The sequence below is a fragment of the Vombatus ursinus genome, unplaced genomic scaffold (assembly GCF_900497805.2).
Source record: "Vombatus ursinus unplaced genomic scaffold, bare-nosed wombat genome assembly UNPS02014932.1, whole genome shotgun sequence".
NCBI classification, from domain to species: domain Eukaryota; kingdom Metazoa; phylum Chordata; class Mammalia; order Diprotodontia; family Vombatidae; genus Vombatus; species Vombatus ursinus.
In genome coordinates this window covers 11,003,495-11,023,734 of record NW_020954710.1, presented here as the reverse complement: position 1 = coordinate 11,023,734, position 20,240 = coordinate 11,003,495, and the positions used below count along the sequence as shown (strand labels likewise).

At 43.7% G+C, this 20,240-nt stretch overlaps 1 protein-coding gene and 1 pseudogene across 1 annotated transcript; both read right to left on the bottom strand.

Annotated features, from left to right (window-relative positions):
- LOC114029445 overlaps positions 1-15,123 on the bottom strand; it is a 44,021-nt pseudogene extending 28,898 nt beyond the window's left edge.
- HES2 (hes family bHLH transcription factor 2) lies at positions 14,956-16,622 on the bottom strand. The gene is made up of 4 exons (XM_027843987.1): positions 16,443-16,622; positions 16,252-16,347; positions 15,954-16,050; positions 14,956-15,802 (listed from the first exon to the last, which is right to left on the bottom strand). The coding sequence occupies exons 1-4, from the start codon at positions 16,536-16,538 to the stop codon at positions 15,522-15,524; spliced, it is 570 nt and encodes a 189-aa protein (XP_027699788.1). The 5' UTR covers positions 16,539-16,622; the 3' UTR covers positions 14,956-15,521.
- Between the last annotated feature and the right edge of the window lie 3,618 nt (positions 16,623-20,240).

The window sequence follows — 20,240 nt, the reverse complement described above, 5'->3', positions numbered from 1 at the left end:
AATGTGAGTAAAGTTCGAGTGTTGCTCCTCTACCCCTTCCTCCTTTACCTAAAAGAGCTTCCCTGTGTGCTTTTTTTATGTGAGATAATTTTCCCCATTCTTCCTCTCCCTTCCCCTTTCTCTCAGGACATCTCTTTTTCTCACCCATCCATTTTTTTTACACCATCCCAACATAACCAACCCACCCCCACACCTTCTTTCTATATAGAATTCTTCTAACTGCCCTAATGATGATAAAGTTCTTAGAAATTACATGTATCATCTTCCTATATAGAAAGATAAATAGTTTAATCTTATTGAATCTCTTATGATTTCTCTTTCATGTTTGCCTTTTTAGATTTCTCTTAAGTCTTGTATTTGAAAGTCAGATTTTCTATTCAGCTCTGGTCTTTTCATCAGGAATGCTTAAAAGTTCTCTATTTCAGTAAATAACATTTTTTTCCCTTGAGGGATTATACTTAGTTTTTCTGGGTAGGTTATTCTTGGTTGTGATCCCAGCTCTTTTGCCTTCTGGAATATTATATTCAAAGCCCTCTGCTCCTTTGACATGGTAGCTGCTAAATCTTGTGTGATCCTCACTGTGGCTCCATAGTATTTTAATGTTTTATTTTCTGGCTGCTTGAGCTATTTTCTCATTGAACCCTGGCATTTGGCTATAATATTTCTGTGAGTTTTCATTTTGGGATCTCTTACAGGTGGTAGTCAGTGGATTTTTTCAAGTTCTATTTTACTCTGTGGTTCTAGGATGTTGGGACAATTTACCTTGATAATTTCTTGAAATATGATATCTGGGCTCTTTCTTTGATTGTGGCTTTCAAGTGGTCCAATGAGTCTTAAATTCTCTCTCTTTAATCTATCTTCCAGGTCAGTTATTTTTTCATTGTTTTCACTTTGTTTTATTGTTTCTTGGTGTCTCACAGAGTCATTAGCTTCAATTTGTCCAATTCTAATTTTTAAAGAGTTATTTTCTTCAGTGAGCTTTTGTACCTCCTTTTCCACTTGGGCAATTTTGTTGGTTTTTTTAGTTGTTATTTTCTTCAGTATTATTGTGCCTCTTTTACCAAGCTGTTAATTGTCCTTTCATAATTTTCTTCCTTTACTCTCATCTCATTACCTAATTTTTCCTCTACCAGTCTTATTTGATTTTGAAAATAATTTTTTAGCTCTTCCAGGAATTCTTTTTGGGCATGTGTCCAATTCCCATTTTTCTTTGAGGCTTTGCTTGTAGCTATTTTGACTGCAGCTTTTTCTTCTGAGTTTGTATCTTCATCTTCCCTATCATCACAGTAGATTTTTATGGTCAGGTTCTTTTGTTGCTGTTGTTTGCTCATTTTTCCACATTATTTCTTGATGTGGAACTTTACATTAAAACTGGGCCCTATTTTTGATATGGAGGGGGACAGAGCACTGTGTGAGCTTCAGGCTTTTTTGCACTGCTGTTTTCAGAGGTAGTTCTGAGGGTTTGGAAGTTTTTGGTGCTTCCAAGCTGTTGTGATCTGGAGAGAGGTATGGTCATTGCTTCCGAGTCTTCACTCTGGTCCTTACCCAGGAAGGGGCCCTGATTCCTTTATTATATAGCTCCTTAGGGCCTGGAAGTGATACTATTTCTCAGGGTCCCCAAACCTTCATGACCAAAAGCACTACTGCCCCTCAGGACTTCTACTCTTTTTTGACCAAAAGTGCTCCTCTCCACCCTTGAACTATGTCCCAGAAGTGTGTTTAGGCAATGTAGTTGTCAAACAGAGTCTGATCCTGTGTCCAGTGCTAGCACAGGGGTCACCTGTAATTTCTTTCTGACCAGTTGCCAGGTCCTCTTAAGAATTCCTGAAGCTGTTGCTGCTTCTGTCACTATATGTGGTCCTGGTATTTCATCCATGTGGGCTTCTGGTCAGCCTCCACCCCACCCCACCCATCACAGATTTCTTTTTCTGATCTCTTAAGTTGTCTTGGGCTAGAAGAATGTCACACTCTGATTTTTTTGTTGTTTTTGGCTCTGCCACTCCAGAATTCAATTTGAGGTGTTATTTTAAATGTGTTTGGAGTAGAATATTGGGAGAGCTCAGCTCAATGCTTTCTCTACTCCTCCATATTGGGTCCATTCCTGGAAGTCAACAAGCATTTTAAAAATACCTATTATGTATCAAGCATTGTTCCAGGTGCTGGAGGAACAAAACAAAATGGAAACAGTCCCTGCCCTCAAGGAGTCTACATTCTACTTAGTATCTAAGTTTATCCAGGTATTTGTTTCTTTTAAAAACTTGCTTTTAGGGACAGCTAGGTGGCTCAGAGGATAGAGCACTGGCCCTGAAGTCAGGAGGACCTGAGTTCAAACTCGGCTTCAGACCAACACTTGACACTTACTAGCTGTGTGACCCTGGGCGAGTCACTTAACCCCAATTGCCAAAAAAAAGACTTGCTTTTTTAAGAGTTGCTATAGTTCAGTTGTTTCAGTCATGTCTGATTCTTCAAAACTGCATTTGGGTTTGTTGGGTTTTTTGTTTTGTTTTGTTTTGGCAAAGATACTGGAGTGGTTTGCCATTTTCTTCTTCAGCTCATTTTACAAATGAGGAAACTGAGGCAAGCAGGGTTAAGTGATTTGCCAAGGGTCATACAGTTAATAAATGTCTGAGGTTGTATTTGAACTCGGAAAGATTCCTCTTCCTGACTCCAAGCCCAGCACTCTATCCATTGAGCCACCTCACTGCCCCTTTTTTAAGGGTATCTTTTGTTTAATTATATGGATTTTTTAAAGTAGTATTTTCTGTGCCCCATCCTCCCCGAAAAGCAAATCACAGTCATTGCCTAGACTTCAGACTAAAATGAGTGCTCTAGACCATATGAGTGAGGCACCTTACCACCATCTGCTGGCAGCAATTTCAGATTGCAGGGGAAAATATGTCCCTGTTTTATGAACTGGGAAAAGACCATCCAGTTAGCACCAGGTGCTGAATTGCAATGACCACAAACATCACAAGTGCAAATGTCAGGTGTGATGTAGCAAAAAGACAAAGCAGACCTTTGGTCTTAACTTTGTCAGCCTAGTGCTTTAGCCAACTACACCAAGAATGGCATAGGAGAATGGCAGCTTCAGCTCCTCAGAATTAACGTCTCAGAAACCAAAGACAATTGTCCTGGGTCTGACACGATTCAGACTAGTTCAATGGTTCAGGCTCTGGATATGAATGAAATGTGACATCTAATCTTTCACAAAGTTTACTGAGCAATAGTATGGGAAGGATACTTATCAAGGCTACATACAGCATTAGTTTAGGTGGGCTGATATTGGTTCAGTTGAGTGCAGGAAGGAGCCTACTAAGTTCCAGACACTGTGCTAAGCAGTCAATAAACAATCAATCAATAAACATTTATGAAGTGCCTACTATGAACCAAGCACTTTACTAAGCACTTTACAAACACTACCTCATTCAATCCTCACAACCACACTGAGAGATAAATGCTGTTATTACCCCCATTTTATATTTGAAGTAACTGAGACAGACAAAGGTTAAGTGACTTGCCCAGGGTCGCACAGCTAGTAAGCCCCTGAAGCTAAATTTGAGCTCAGGGGACAAGGCTGTCTCTACTATGCCACCTCCTTGGCGCCCCATAGGTGCCTCTGAGTGTAGCTTCCCCTAACTTCTCTCTTAGTGAGATAAAAATACCATAGTATTGTTTCAATGTATGTAAATGACATTGTGATTAATAAAATACAAATTCATTATTAGTGGTCCTTAATTCAAAATCTATTTTTGTCATCATGTATTTTCTCAATTAATGGACATTAACAGCTCACCTCAGACCCACTCTCCTGATTGGTGAGACTGTAGCACAGACCATTTCATGAGGCATCCAAACCATGCTAACTTCCCTGTTGCTCCACCCCTCGCTCTCCAGACTTCTCTACCTCCTAGACAACAGCCTTGCCCCAGAGAAGGTGTACTCCAGCTGCCCTCGCCCTTCAGCTTCCCTTTATGTATTGGCTTCTCCCGTGCTCAGCGGTCCCTCATAATGCGCAGGGGACACTGTGTCACTACTCTCCAGGACAATTCCTCTTTGTCCCCCTCCCATTTCTCTGCTTCCTTTTATGTGTTATAATCCCTTGGTAGAATGTGTCTACTCCTTGAGGGTAGGGACTGGGTTCTTGGATTGTTGTTGGGTTTTTCTTTTCTTATTTTTATATCCTCAGCACTTACTTGACAGTAAGTACTTAATAAATTCTCTCTCTCTCTCTCTCTCTCTCTCTCTCTCTCTCTCTCTCTCTCTCTCTCCCTCTCTCCTCTCTCTCTCTCTCTCTCTCTCTGTCTCTGTCTCTGTCTCTCTGTGCCTCTCTCCTCTCTCTCTCTCTCTGTTCTCTCATCTTTTTCCTCTCTCACTCACACACACATATGTCCATCTCTTCACCCATCTATATCTCAAATCACTCATTTGTCTATTCATCTATCATCTATTTCCATCATTATCTATCTATCTATCTATCCTAGCATATGTTGTTCCCAGACAGAAGAGTATATCAAATCTGTGTCAAGTCTTTTTATATTTAGTCAACCAGAAATCTGCCAATGGGTAGGAGCCTTAGTCCCCTGGACCAATGAAGTCTAGAGGAAAGTTTCAGTGTCTTTTCGGGAAAAAACTAACCTAGCCTCTATGGCTATATAGTCTAGCCTATATGACTTTAGTAGATGTTACTCCTTTTTTATTAATTTATTTTGATTTAGCAATAATCACTTCCATATGCTTTTGAGTTTAAAATTTTTCTCCTCCTTCCTCCCCACCACCCTCCCCAAGACAGCGCACAATCAGATATAGGCTATACATTTACATTCATATTAAATATATTTTCACATTAGTGATGTTGTAAGTAAAAATTAAAACCAATAGGAGGAACCATCAGGTTAGATGTTAATCCTATCACATCAGTAAGCAGCTGTCTTATAAGGACAGTGCAAATTGAGGCCAGTAGAAAGAATGATAATTAACATTTTAGTTTATTTTAATCATCTAAAGTTATGAAAAATAAAAATATCCATTATTTTTAAATGACTCCTTACACATTCTTTTCCAAACAGATTTTTGACCAAGTTTGTTTTCTTAGAAGAAAGTAATAAAATCAGCAATATAACCATAGTGCATCATTTCTGTAATTTAAAAGTAGGTCAAATTTTAAGCCACATAGTGGTGCCCAGGTCTCTGTAAGACAAGGATATTGGACTAGGGGACCTGTCTCATTCTAGAGTTCAAGGATTTCCAGAATGCTATTCCTGAACCTTAGAAAGACAAAGACAATTGAACCACTGTGACCCCACCCCTCAGCCAATAGCTGAGACAATTTCAAAGTACTTAGCCCTTCCCCATCCTACTGAAAACAGTCTCAAGGCACCCCCCCCCACTGTCAATCTTGCCAAGTGTCTTCTTAAACTTTCTCTAAGTCACATCTGGAAGCCACTGATGAAAGACAGCATGAATTCAAGGTTAATTCAAATTTTCCCACAGCCCTTCTCCTGTTACAGTAAGGAAGGAGCCAAGGTATAATTATAAATTTCTCAAGGGCCCTGGGGGAAAATTAATGACATGTGTTTCATGCACGAACTGATTGGGACCTAATATGCCAGAGGGATCTCATTTGTTGGAAATGTTTTCATGAAGCTTCAAACGACTTTATGAGTTGTGAAAGACATGCCAGACCGAAACTGAGATCCCAGCTCCACCCCTACGGGTCCTAGAGACTGGGGCTTCCTAGGATAAAAACTCAAATCCCCTTCCCTTCCCTTCTGGTGAGTCTGCTCCACCTGAAACCTGCTCTAGGGTAACGCCCATTTTATTTCCTATCCCTTCCTGGCCTGGAGTCTCCCAAAGAGCCTCTGAATGCTTTTTAAACTCAAAATTTCCCTCACACAACAATAGAGAAGAGTGGCTTCCCACAGTAGGACCATGACTAGGGCAAGTTCACTTAAAAGGCACTGTGAGAATACAGGGTCCTAAAGGGGTTCCATATGGCTTTATCCTCATCTCTGGTTTGCTTTATCTGGATCAGTGGTAGTGAAGGGACTTCCTGGAGGAAAGCACTCCACCGAGGCACACCTGTCCCTTAGCCTTCGAGAGTGAGTTACCTGGGGCAGTGAGAGGCAGGCGAGGTTGGCCCAGGCTGTGAGTGTCCTAGATGGGACTTGCATCCAGAGCTCCCCACACCAAAGCCAGGGCTCCATCCACTTGTCGGTTATTTTTGTCAGTATCATTACATTGAAAAAGTCTCTCTCTCTCTTTTTTTTTTTTTTGGCTAGGCAATGGGGTTAAGTGGATTGCCCAGGGTTGCACAGGTAGTAAGTGTTACCTGTTTGAGGCCAAATTTGAGCTCAGGTCCTCTTGAATCCAGGGCTAGTGTTCTAGCCACTGCACCACCTAGCTGCCCCAAAAGGGTCTCTTTTTAAGCCCACCTCTTGCCACACACAGTTATAGACATGGCAGTCTAGAGGTTATGTGACCTGACCAAGGTCACTCAGTTGAGATTGCTTCTAGGTCCAATCTTTTGCCCTTTCCAGGGCATTGTGATGTACATGGCTATCAGTCCAGGGAACTTTAGGGGACTTCAAAATATTTCTGTAAATGCGGTAATTAAGTTGAACTAAACATAGTCTTGTTGTGAAGGCTTGAGTGGTCTAATTCTTTTGAGGCAGACCCTCGAATTTTGGGGTTCCTAGCACCCCAAACCACAACTGTTGTAGCCTCCCCAATACAGTACTGGCAATTCCCTTCAAGAACAAATTCTGGCAATGAAACATTTCTTCCTCCTCTCAGCAAAGGGGTGGAGATGGGGGGACACTATGGATGTTACATATTCAACCGGGGATTGGGGAAAAGGATAGGGAAGGTATATCCAGGAGAGACTGTGGTGCAAAAACGAAAGGTATCAATAAAGCCATTTAAAAAAATGTTTATTTTATTTTCAGTTTTAAATTCTCTCCCTTCCTCTCCTACCCAAAAAGTCACTTTTTAGAAAAGAACAAATTCTGAGTTTTTCAGAAAGGGTTAATTTTAATCTTCCTTCAGGACTCAGCTGAAATCCCACTTTCTTCCATAAGCCCTTCCTGACCACCACCCCTCCACCCCCAATATAAATGCCTTCCCTCTGGCATTGTTTCATTTACACTGTATGTTTTCTTTGTACATTGTTATTTGCTTTTGTCTGCTCCATTAGAATGTAAGTTTCTTGAGGGCAGGGGCCATTTTCGCCTTAGTCCAGTGCCTGGCATAAAAGTTCTAAAGAAGTGTTTGTTGGCTGATTGATTATATTGTCTCAAGTCACTGTTCTGTATAGACACCCTGAGACTTTCAAGGTCCCGTAAGTGACAAAGGGCACAGTGCTGGGGTCTCTTTTCTCTAGAAATGTTCCTGTCAGTCTGAGAGTAGACTCTTCTTTCCTTTTGAGCTCTTGTCGGGCTTCATTCCTGAGGTGAGCTGTGTGGGTCAAAGCCTGCTGTCTGCTCCATGCCATCCTCAGGGGAGAGTCTGACTGAAATATCACACACGTGTGCATATGGGGCAGGTCTTCTCACCCCATTCTCACGCTCATGAAACTATTCTTCCAGGTATTATATCAGCTCCTTGGAGTGCCTGCGGCTTTGCCTGGGACTCTGGAAACCCTGACTGAAACTATTTAGTCACTGGGAACCTCGGTGGGTGGCTGAGCTGCTGTTCTTTTCCACATGCCTGGGCAGCTCCCTCAGGGCTCCCGCAGCCGCTCAAACACAGACATCCACCCACAACCAGGAACTCACACACACCCAGTTATCTGGAGTCCCTGAAATGTACAGCCAGGTAGTCTTAAAGCCCCAGAAAGCCTCAGGCAGCTGGGTTTTTAATGAACACAAATAATCATGCACAGATCTCCTTCAGGACAGAATAATAACGAATTATGGCTAACTCTCTTTCTTAAGTTGTATTTAGTGTGGGAAGACAAGCACATTAATACATTGTTGGTGAAGCTGTGACTTACACCAGTCATTCTGGATCATGGTTTGGAATTAGGCCAAAAAAAGGACTAAACTCTTCATATCCTTTGACCCAATGATCCCACTACTGGGCACATGGCCCAAAGAGGTCAAAAATAGACATAATGCTCCAAAGACATGTACCCAAATGTTCATAACACTTGTGGTAGCAAAGACTGGAATCAAAGTAGGAGCCCATCAATTGGGGAATGAGGAAACAAGCTAGGGTATCAGAATATAATGAAGTCTTATTGGGCAGTAAGAAATGATGAATGTGAAGAATTTAAAGGAATCTGGAAATATCTCTAAGAATTGCGGAAAATCAGGGAATACAATATACACAATGACTACATGAATGTAAGAGAAAAGATCACCAGGAAGAACCCAAACTGAATAAATGAAAGACCAAAAAATGGTCCCATGGGATACTGTCTTGTTTTGACCATTTATTTTGGAAACCTCCCTTGACTTCAAAGATGAATTTTCTTTTTTATAGGGTAGGTTATGTGATGAACCATGGCACACATCTTTCTACAATCTACAAAGTCAATGCAGCTATTTCTAATAAATGTAAGAACAACTTCCTTAGTAATATTTACCTAAAATTATAGGATGCTCTCATACCTTCCAGATAATTCCTTTGACCAGACTAGAAAACTGCTTTAGAAAATGTCAACAATTTTACCTCATCTGAACCTTAGAGGGTTGGCTTCATTTTTTTTTTTTTAACACCAGTTAACAACTCAATTCCCACCACCTCTGAGGCCGTGGCTCCACATGCTCACCTCCACCTAAAATAGATATTTCCAGATGGAATCTGGGATTCCACAGATGCCCAACTCTATCCTGATTTCATTATACACTCAGTTCCAGGTCAAATGAGATAATATATGTAAAGCACTTTGCAAATCTTAAAACACTATGTGAATGCTAGCTATTATTAAAATTATTATTAGATAAACTAACAAGAGGTTCTGTCTGGGACAGCCTGGGATTTAGCAGATGGGAGAAGAGTAATTTGTAAACATTTATTACAGGAATCCCTTCTGGCAATCAGGTACTTTGCTCTTACTTTCATAGAAACTACACTTGACCTCACAATTAATTGGTGCCAATGCAGCAGGTAGAGACCTGCAAAAATATTGAGCCCTTTCAGAAGGGCCTATTCAGAGAAGCAGATTAGTATGGTGGGAAGAAAGAACCTGGGAACCAAAAGACTGAGGTTGGATGTTTGGCTCTGACACTTAAGGAGATATATGACCCTGGGTAAGACATTTCCTCCCTTTAAGTCTGAATTTCCACACTTGTAAAATAAGGAAGGTACACAACAGATACTTGTATCTCCTCAGCCAAAATTTTTGGGTGCTCATGATGGAGCAATGCCTAGTATGAGGTTTTGCAATGCAAAAGTAGGTTCTTAGTAAATGTTTGAGGATGCAGTGGATAGAGCACCAGCCCTGGAGTCAGGAGGACCTGAGTTCAAATCTGACCTCAGACACAAAACACTTACTAGCTGTGTGACTCTGGCCAAGTCACTTAATCCCAATTGCCTAGCCAAAAAAAAAAAAATTTGAGGAATAGGATTGAACATGAGTGGGAGCTATCATTACGTCTCATCAGAGATGCATTCATCTATAGAATGAGTTTCTTTATTTGTGTTTAAATGATTGGAACTTCAGGTCCTATGATGCAGAGAGACAGTCTTACAGAAGGTTTTCATCAGTCAACTTGAGTTCCTGAAGCAATAAAACTCTAAGAGATTCATGGAAGCAGACAAAGAAATACCATCAGAAGCACTGGCTATTATGTCAAGAAGCAACATGGTCTCCTTCTTGACATTTTAAAATTGAATCATCAACAATTTGATGCCAGCGCCCACCAAAGAAGAGATGGTTGAAGTTCCCGGGTGCTAGCCTTTGGCACCTAGCAGATTTTCTTGCCAAGTGCTGCCCATCAAGACCCAACCCAGCTGCCTCTTCAGAAAGAACTGGGTCAATTTCAGTGGGCTAACAATAAAGGGATACCCAGAAGGCTACAATGGCTGCCGCCAGGCTTCTCTCCCAGCATGTTTGTTTCACAACAACAGTAAGGAGCCGTGAGGCCAAACCCTTCCGGGTAAGTCTTACATTTCAGTGCTCTACTAGGAAGTGCAAGATTCATCTTCCAGCCTCAGGCAAAGAACCTAGCCCAGGCATGCCACTGTCACCTCCAAAGGCTTCAAATCTTGTGTCTTTTGGCTCACATTCCCACTGAGCTTCTGGCCCAGAGTCTCCTGGGGGTGGGAGGTGGCGGGGGTGTTAGGCTTGCATTTCCACATATTTTTTCCATGCCTTGATCTTCAGCTGTAAATTTAGCGTCAACTCCATAGGAAGTCACTGAGGTGTCTGAATAGAAAAGGATTACAAAGGTACCAAGAGGAAAGGGCAGTCCTAGTTTAGGGAATAGGGAATGAGCTTTGCCAATTTTTTTTTTTTTTTTGCTTCGAGTTACAAGCCTATCCCAAAAGTTTTCTTTCATAGTGTCCAACAGCAATGGAACCTGCTGACTTTACACAGCACATTAAGGTTTGCAAAGCACTTTACACATATTATCTCATTTAAGCCTTATCTATGAGGTGTTATCTCCATTTTACAGAAGAGGAAATTGAGACAGACAGAAGTGAAGTGACTTGCCTAGGGTCACACTACTAGAAAGCCTGTGAGGAGGTACTTGAACGTAGGTCTTCCTAACTCTAAGGAGGGGAGCTCTATCCAATGCAACACACTACTTCGAAGTCAATACCTTTACCTTGACAAGAAGGGATCTTTAGTTGAATTAGGAAGTCTTTGATATGTACACTTTACCTTTCCCTAAATAAGGACCCAGTGTTGTTAGAATCACAGAATTTCTATCTGAAAGAAACTCTCAGCACCATATAGTACAACCTCTCCATCTTACAGATAGGAAACTAAGGCTTAGGAAGGACCATAGAATCATAGATTTAGAGCTGGAAGGGACCTCAAAGACCATATAGTCCAACCCTCTCATTCTATAAATGAGAGCACAGAATTCCAAGGAGGTTGTGATTCTTGGAAGGTCACAAAGATAGTTAATGTTAAAGCCAGGGCAACAACTCACATCTTCCCACTATACCATTATGCCTCTCTTGTCTTTCTATCTAGGAAGCTGGCTTTCCAACAGGTTTGGGTTTTATGAACTGAAACAGAGCAAAACCAAGGGACCAAATTTTAAGTTTTCTATGGTAAATGCTCAAATAGCGTCAATTTCCTCCTGAAAAATTACTTAGAAATAATGGAGCTAAGGTAAGAAGAACCTTCATACACCAAAAGACTCAAGACACATTGTTGATGATATTTGTAATCACAATGCACTTTCCACCCTCTAGGGACAGACTTTGTCCCTTTAAGAATGATGTCATTAAAATAAGATACTCAAAGTAATTGACTTGTGGACACCAAACTCTTCCACAGGAAGATATAAGTTATAGGAAAACATGGAAGCTTTGTTGAAAGGAGATTCTCCTCTATAAACCCCTTTTTACCTATTATCTTTAGATACGAGATATTATCTTTAGAATGAGAGAGATATTATCTTTAGAATGAGAGTTCCTTGAAATTAGGGGATTATCTTTCCCTTCCCCCATCTTTTATTGTATCTCCTGTGTTTAGCACAAGTCGTGGTATATAGTACTTACTCAGTACCTTATCTGTCTAGCTATCAAATTGTGCATATAGCATGACATTCACTCACTCACTCATTCATTTAATAAATTATTTATTGAGCACCTGTTATGCACAAAATCTTGTGTGAAGTGTTATGGAGGATGCAGAGATAGAAACATGAGTAATACACACAATCCTGACCCCAAGAAGTCTACAATATAGTCCCCTATAAATGCAGTGTTATGCACTGGATAGCGTCCCTGTAACAAGGTAAGTCTGTCAAGGAGACACAATGATTTCTGCATCCTAAAGCACCTAATCAATAGCCTTATCCCTAGAAAAGACTCATGGCCTTCAGTCCTCCAACAAAACCTCAGATAGTAGTGACCAGAAAATCTATTTATTGGCTAAATTATTCTCTTCCTTAAAACCAGGATTATAATAGGGTTTTTACTATATTTAATACGGGCAGCTAGGTGACAGTGGATAGACAGCCAGGCCTGGAATCAGGAAGAGCTGGGTTCAAAGCTGGCATCATACACTTACTGGCTATGTGACCCTGGGTAAGTCACTTCATGCTGTTTGCCTCAGTTTCCTCATCTGTAAAATGAACTGGAGAGTGAAATGGCAAATCACTCCAGTATCTTTACCAAGAAAACCCCAAAAAGGGGTCAATGAAGAGTCAGAAATGTTGGAAAACAACTCAACAACAACAACAAATATGTAATGCCTCCCAAAATTTTCATGAGTAACTGAGCAAAGCAACTTCAAATTTTCCCTCAAGTCCAGTCACCCAAATCTATACCATTTTCAAAATGGATTTGCACCAGCATCTGAAATACAGCCCATCTCTACACTAATGTGAACTGTATTTGGTTCAAAGGTCAGGATGGCCAGGCAACCCAATTACTACAGAAGAAACAAGAACAGAATTTCCAATACAAGGAGGTGGGGATGGGGAAAGTAGGGAGACAGACAGACATACAGACAGACTATTGTACCTGGACTTCTACCACCTTACCTTGGAACTCATATCATGAGGCTGTGAGTGAACCCTGAAATTAGGACACACCAGACCTGATCTTTCTGCCTTGGCCTCAGGTAGAAGAATATCAGGACCTGGAAAGGGAACTCAGCAGCAGTTAGTCTTATGGCCTAGATCCTCTTACCTACACGATGTCACAATTAAAGTGTAATCTTGGAGAAAAGAAATAAATGAGAATCATTGTAGCATTTTTTTTAAATCCAAATAATTAGAGGCTTAGAAGCAGACACAAACAAGACAGCTTTGAAACCCACATGAGGAATTTATTATATTCTTTGTAAAAATGCAAGCTATACAAGTAGGTGGTCAAGTACGATCTTCTGTTTCTCTGATTTCATGTGTGTAGAAATGCCATTGTTCAATAAAGTTTCTCAGGTTTCCCAGGCTCAAAATAACAAAATACAATTTTTTTTAAAAAACATAATCTTCAGCTTCTATGTGAAGAGAAGGGGAGGAGGGGAAGAATTCATTGTCCATTTACGGATTTGTCAACAGTTTGTTTTTGGCTACCCTTTCTGTAAGATGTAGAAGGGACTGGCTGGCAGGAAAAAATCAGGAAGGTGCTTCCTCATTTCTCCACAAGATCTTGGTAGGGAATTTTCTACTGTTCCCGTGGATTCAAAGACCACAACTGGGGAATTCCTCATTCCTGCACTTAACTGGTTTCTCTGAATCCACGGTATCCAGGAACTAGAGATCTTCCTAAAGAAGTCAATTCATCCTCATCACCAGCAAACATTTACTTGTTTGGTTGCTATGCAAGGCATTTAAAAAGAGGGCAAATATAAGGATGTAATTTCATTGCCAGAAAAAAACCTGACTAGAAATATATTGGACTTTAGAACCAATAGGCTCTCCTGATGCAACCCTGACCCCACCCCAAGGGAGAAGATGGGCTGTGCAGTGGGATCTTTGCCCGGACCTGTCTCCCCACCTGGCACAGGCCAAGCAAAAGCAGTAAAATATAGCCGGCTTCAGATCTGACAGTGGAACTGCTTGGACAGGGGGGAGAGGAGCCACATAAGAATATGTCAGGAAAAAAATTACAGACAGCTCTTCTTCCTTTAAATTTTGAGAATGTCACATAGAAAACACCAGAAAAAGAAGTTCCAAGCTTAGTCTGAAAGACTAGTTGTAAGAATTTGGGAACAAAATTTCTCATCTATATACAGGGATTTATATCGCAAAGTACCAAAACTATATATAATACATGTATATATACATACACACATATACATACATGCCTAGGGTATATATCCATATGTGTATATATATATCCATACATATATGTATAGATACATATATGTGTGTATATATATATATCAGGAAGACCTGGGTTCAAAGCTAGCCTCGTACACTTACTAGCTATGTCCCCCAGAAGACTCATGGCCCTCAGCCTTCTAACAAAAACTTCAGATAATATTTCTCTGGGTCCTTACCTAGAGACTCCAGATGCCCTTCATCTGGTAGATTCCTTCTCCCTGTGCTTGAAGCCACCAGAGGGGTTGACAGGAGATTTGGGAGGCCTGATGTAGATATAGAGCAACTGAGGAAAGCTGAAATTCAGGCTCTGGGGAAGAATATGAATTGGGGATACTGAAAGAAGGGTCATTCTCTTTGGTGTCTTTTCCTGCAACCCCGGACAGAGAAGAAATAAAAAGAGGAAAAGACCTTCAGAGGCTAGCTACTTCCCATGAGCATAACCTCAGTTTCTCTCCCTAGCTCTGGTTGCCAAGACTGGAATACCATTACTCTCAAGGCAGCCTCAGTCTAGAGACTGAATTCTAGGGGCCCTGAGCAAAGCCCCTAAGCAAAGCAGGCTTCTGGCTCCCAGGAGTTTCTGTTTTGCTGTCCCACAGGACTCAAGACCCTGTATATGGTAGTCACTCAATCAATGTGAGTGGGTGATTGGCAAAGCAGAGCAAAGGAGGTGAGTGGGAAAACCCAGAGGCTTTGATCCTGCAGGCACGGTAGCCTTCTGGGACGAGGACCCAGAAACAATTGTTTGGATTTGACAAACCGATTGTGGTGCCTTCAAAAGCCTTCTAAGGCACCACAGCCCCGTATTGGGGAAGTCAGTGCCTCTTTCCCAGTCCCTCTTCCTCCTGTCCTAGAGGTTCCACCTTCAGATCTGAAGCCAGCTATGTTCTGCTGCTTTGGCTCCAGCCTGTCCCAGGTGGGGAGACAGGCCCGGGCAAAGATCCCACTGCACAACCCATCCTCTCCCTTGGGGTGGGGTCAGGGTTGCATCAGGAGAGCTCTCGTTCTGGTGCTGGGGGCCAGGGTAGGAGGAGGTCAGCCTGCAACCTGCCTCAGGCAGCTCAGTGTTGCCAACATCCCCAGCCACTTCTTTAGAAGAGGGGTACCCAACAGCAAAGTCCCCGTCCCAGGGACTGGTAGATCTTCTGCCTCCAATGGAACTGACGCTCATTCTGAGGACCAGGAGAAGCCAACGTGTCCAAGCTCAAGGCAGAATCTCCCTCTTTTGTGCACTGGGCCCTTGTCCCCTCCTCCCCAATCAGCAGAGTGACCTTGAGGGCCCAGCACTTCTGCAAAAGGCTTTACTGGGGGAGGGGACGTTTAACAAAACAAAACCCATTGGGGAAAGAAAAAAAAAAGCCTTTTGGTTTCCTCTGTGAAGAAACTAAAAGCTACAAAGTGCAGTGATAGCGAGAAGGCTGGAAGATGGAGTTGGGGCCTAAAAAATAGATAGGGCACCTGGCCCTAGGAACCCCATTCACCCCATAGATTTTCTGTCCAATTTTCTTCTATCCCTGTGATTCCAAATAAATATAGGTCCGAAAGAGGTCCCCCTCACCTCTAAGGGGGCTACCAGGGGCGCCAGAGTCCAGAAGGTGGGGGGCCAGGAGGACAGCCAGATTCCCGAGGAGAGGAAGCCAACCGCATTCTATTTGGGGACTCAGAGCTCAAGTCTTTGGGGCTGCTACGGGAGTCCGGGAGCCCGAGAGGGTACTGGCCGGAGGCGCTTCGGTGCAGGTGCTCGAGGAGTCGGCTGCATACCTCGCCATCAAGGAGGCTGCAGGTGGGCAGGACCCGGGTCAGACGGCTGAGACAGGCCCGGTATCCTTCTCTGTAGCTGTCTGCTAAGGCTGGGAAAGAGAAAGGCAAACAGTCAGGCTCTGAGACCGCAGGAAAAGAAGTGAGGAACTAGGGACGGGGTGGGGGTGGGGGTGGGGGGTGGTGAGGGAATGAGCCCAAGCTGGTGCTGACTTAGATCCCGTTAGCCTAGAGATCACTCACTGGGAGCCGCATGGCAGTGGGACGTCGGCAGCTCCTGAAGGAAGCGCACTGTCATTTCTAGGATATCTGCCTTCTCCAGCTTCGAGTAGCGGGAACTCTATGGGGAGCAAGGGGACAGAAGGCTCTAGGGGGCTGCGACGCTGTGCCCCATCACCGGGCTCAGCCTGAGCAACAGAAAGCCTGCCCCCAGAACCTGGATCCCTAGTCCTCCGTGGGTGTCTCCAGGGGCATCACCGATTTCCACCCTCTTGGCTCCCTCCGTGACCTCCACCAAATCCCCAGGTGAGCGGGCACTCACATCCTTGCCGATGAGTGGTAAGATGAGACCCTTGAGCTGGGTAAGGCTCTCGTTGATGCGCGCTCGTCGGCGTTTCTCCATTAGAGGCTTCAGAGTCTAAGAGAACATGTAAGTTCAGGCGACGCTCGGCACTTTCTAACGTTTCCCACTTCCCAATTCTACCGCCCACCGCTGGCTTCTGCGTCTCTTACCTTGCGCAGTTCTGCGGCGTCCCCTGGCCTTCGAGGGACCCCCATCTTAGGTTGGAAGGCTCTCCCTGCGTCGGGCTCAGCGCTGTGGGGAGACATACAGCTAAGTCCAATCTGTTGCGGAGCTCCCAGGCTGGTCTGGCCAGATCACTAGACACCAGTTGGGACGCGGAATGCTCACCGGATCGCCTCCACCTAGACTATAAGGAACCACCCCGCCCGCCGGCTCCACCTCCTGGCTTTGTTCCTGCTGGGGAAGAGAAGGGAGAAGGCTGGGAGGGGCGAGGAAGGGGTGGATCCCACGGGAGAGAGAGGGCACAGTTACTGGCCCCATCTGCTCCTAGTTCGCGCGCTGACGTCGAGACAGTACGCCCCGGGGCAGAGAAGGTGCAGACAGGGAGGAGGTGCCCGGGGGAAGAGGGCTCAGACTGGGACCCCAGGCCAGGATTGCAGTGATGAGGCAATCCAAAGGTTAGGACCCGGAGATTAGACAGCTAAAATAGGGTTTGCCACGGAGCCTCGGAAGGAATTATCTACTCTGCTCCCAGTAGAAACCCAGGTTTCTTTACCTCTCCAGCACTATCCTATCTACACCTATCTTCCACCCCTGCCTCCTAGCCCACCACTACTACTTAACATGCGCACACAATCTAGGGACTAAAAGAAGGGTGCTCCCACCCAGAGGAATTGTGAAATAGGGGCTGTCCCTCCTCTAAATCTATGGTCAGTGATACTCTTTTCGCACCGCCTCCGGCCACTAGGTATCCGTTCTCCAGGGCCCTGGGCCTTCTGGCCTCGTGTTGTCTTACAGACAGTCCCTTTATGTGTACATACCTCCCCTTCCCCCTCCATGAAATTAAATCTTTTTTTGCACAGTGCGGGCTTCATTCACAGAAGCTATTAAGGCTTTGACTTGTCCCCCGCTCGGCCCCCGGTTTGTTTTATTTTTAGCATTTTAAACGTGCTCCAGGAATGGGAGTATGAGCCAAATATAGGGATATTTGTGGAGGCGTTCCCTGAACTCCTTAGGTCACATCCTGTACCTTAGAGAGCATCGATCCCTAATTCCTCTACAACTTTGGATCATTCTCTGACCCTTAAAGGCCATGTACGATAGTCTCACCTTGCGTCGAGGTCGCTCGTCCGTCGCTACTGCAAACAGACTGGGCTTCCCCAACTCATCTGTGCTGGGCGGTTCCGGAGCTAACTCTCCCTCCCTCCGCCCCTCTCTCCAGCGCTTAGAGCAGGGCTAAGCGGCTGAGGTACGTGGGGGAAGGGAAGGGGAGGATAGATAAGGGGAATAAACCAATGGCTGAAGCAATGAACCGAGGGATGCGCTCGCTTCCTAATCCACAGCCGAGGCTCACAGTTGTTCCCTAACCCAGGAACATCCCCTTCGTGGATGCAGCTTTAAAGTAAAGGCGGTGGGGAAGAATCTAGATCGAGCTCTGCGGGCTTCCCCATATAGCTCTGGGGGACCTAGAGGCAGTGCTGGCTTCCGAAGTCGCAGGGCTTCCAGTGAAGAAAAGATTCCCAACAGGCGCTGTCCCAGGTGCTGAGAGACCCGACATTCTCTCTTTGGCGACTGGAAGGGTCTGTATGCCGAATACTAAGGAAAATAAGAACAGTGGGAAGTGAAGCAGGGACAGTCAGATTGGAGGAGAGATCGGTCTCAGGACGCGAGATCCTGGAATGAGCCAGACCTTCAGTCAGTCAGTCAACTAACATTTATTAAGCTTCTATCATGGGTCAAGCATCGGTAAGCACTGGGGATACAAAGAAATCGAAACAAAACAATTCCTGCTCTCAAGGAGTTCACAGTCAAATGGTGGAGAATGGCAAACAGTATATTTGCAGGATAAATTGTGAGTAGTATGAGAGGGAAGGCCCTAAGATTGAGGGGACTGAGAAAGGCTTCTTGCACAAAGTGGGACGCAGACTTGAAAAAAAAACCAGGGAAGCTAGAAGGCAGAGACAAGAAGAGACAGAGTTTCAAGCATGGGAGCAAAGAACAGGAAGGAGGCCATGGACACTGGATTGAAGAAGGGGGGGATCGAGGCAGGGAACAAAAGGTAGGAAGGGGCTATGTTATGAAGGCTACTTCCAAAGCCAAATGGAGGGTTTTGTATTGGATCCTGGAGGTAACAGGAAGCCACTGGAGTTCATTGAATAAGGGAGTGATCTGATCAGACCCTCATTTTAGGAAGACCACTTAGAAGTTGAGTGGAAGATAGTGAAGACAAGTGAAGCAGGGAGACCAATCAGCAAAAACAGACTTTCAAAAGAAGGACAAAGCAGGTTTTATAGATGCCTCACTATCCAGGTGTGTCTTTCTAGGTCTTTCTCATGCATCTCCCAGCCAGGATATCTATAGTAGATACCCTTGAAGTTATTTCTGAAAATTATTCATGAACCACTTAAAGTACAAGTTTACACAAAAATATATTTACACATACCCTACAAACTAATTGACTCACACCCTTATAGATGCTCAAAACTGTCTCCAACCAATCATTCAGAAGTGAGCTGCCAAGTTATTAACCCCTGTTCTTTAGGTAGTAGGAGGAGGTGACAGAGGAATATCCGCATAGAGAAAATCTTTAGGATTATAGATCAGTTAGAAAAGAAAATAATGGAAACATCTCAAGGGATGGTTAAACCTTTCAATCATTCACACCAGATAAAATAAAGCTAAAGCTTGCTTATCTTTGCATATCCCTCAGGTCATAAAGCAAAACCTTCTCTTTGTTAAGCATTAAATAAATGTATTTGTTATTAATAATCAGGTTGCTTTCCCATTAACCATGAGAGTGAGAGTTTTAAATGGAGTTCTCTACTCTGGAAAGAGAAGCTAACAGCATATTAGGAGTTGATTGTCTTGTTCTGGGGCACCAAAACAGGGTATTTGGGTAGTCAAAGAGCCACATGAGGGCACTAGTAGATGAAGGAAAGACAATGGGAAGGGTGGCGGAGAACACCAAAACTGCATTCTACAGTTTGGGGGAAAGCAACAACTTCTCTGAAAATGAAGGGTCCTACATACTCTAATAACTCCATATTAAGTCTAGGATCAGATCTCAACTCCTCTGTTTTGGATCTGAAGCCCTTCACAGCCTGGATCCAAGCCACTTTTCCATCTTGATGACACATTACTCCCCTTCAAGCATTATGGTCCAAACCCTTCTTACTGTTCCTCATACACCAATTCCATCTCTCCTCTCAGCAAGTCTTTGTGCTGACTGTCCCCCACACCTGCGGTTCATTTCCTCCTCACCTCTGCCTCTGAGAATCCCTAATTTCCTTCAAAGGTCAGCTAAAAGTCAACTCTCTCTATGAATAATTGTCTGATCATCCTAGATGCTGGAACCCTCTCCTCCCAGGTAAAGGCCCACTCCAGATTGATAGTTGTGTGAGTGGAGAGACCAGAATGGATAGAACTTTGATGGAGGTAGAAATTACAAGATTTGACAATAAATTTGAATATGTGGACTGAATTCGGGTGAGGAGTCGAGGATGATACCCAGACTGTCAGCCTGGGTGACTGGGTAGATTTACCCTCCACAGAATGAAGGAAGTTGGGGAAATGGGAGTATTGGGAAGAGAGGAAGATAATTAATTCTGTTTTGGACATTTTGAGTTTGAGATGCCTAGAGGACATCTAGCTTGAGATGTCCAAGAGGCAGTTGCTGCTGCCAGTTCCAGCTGCCTGCTAGAAATCAGGAAAGAGGCTAAGGCTGAATATGTACACCTGGGAATCGCTAGCAAAAAGGTGATATCTGAAGGCAATGAGGCAGGTATGAT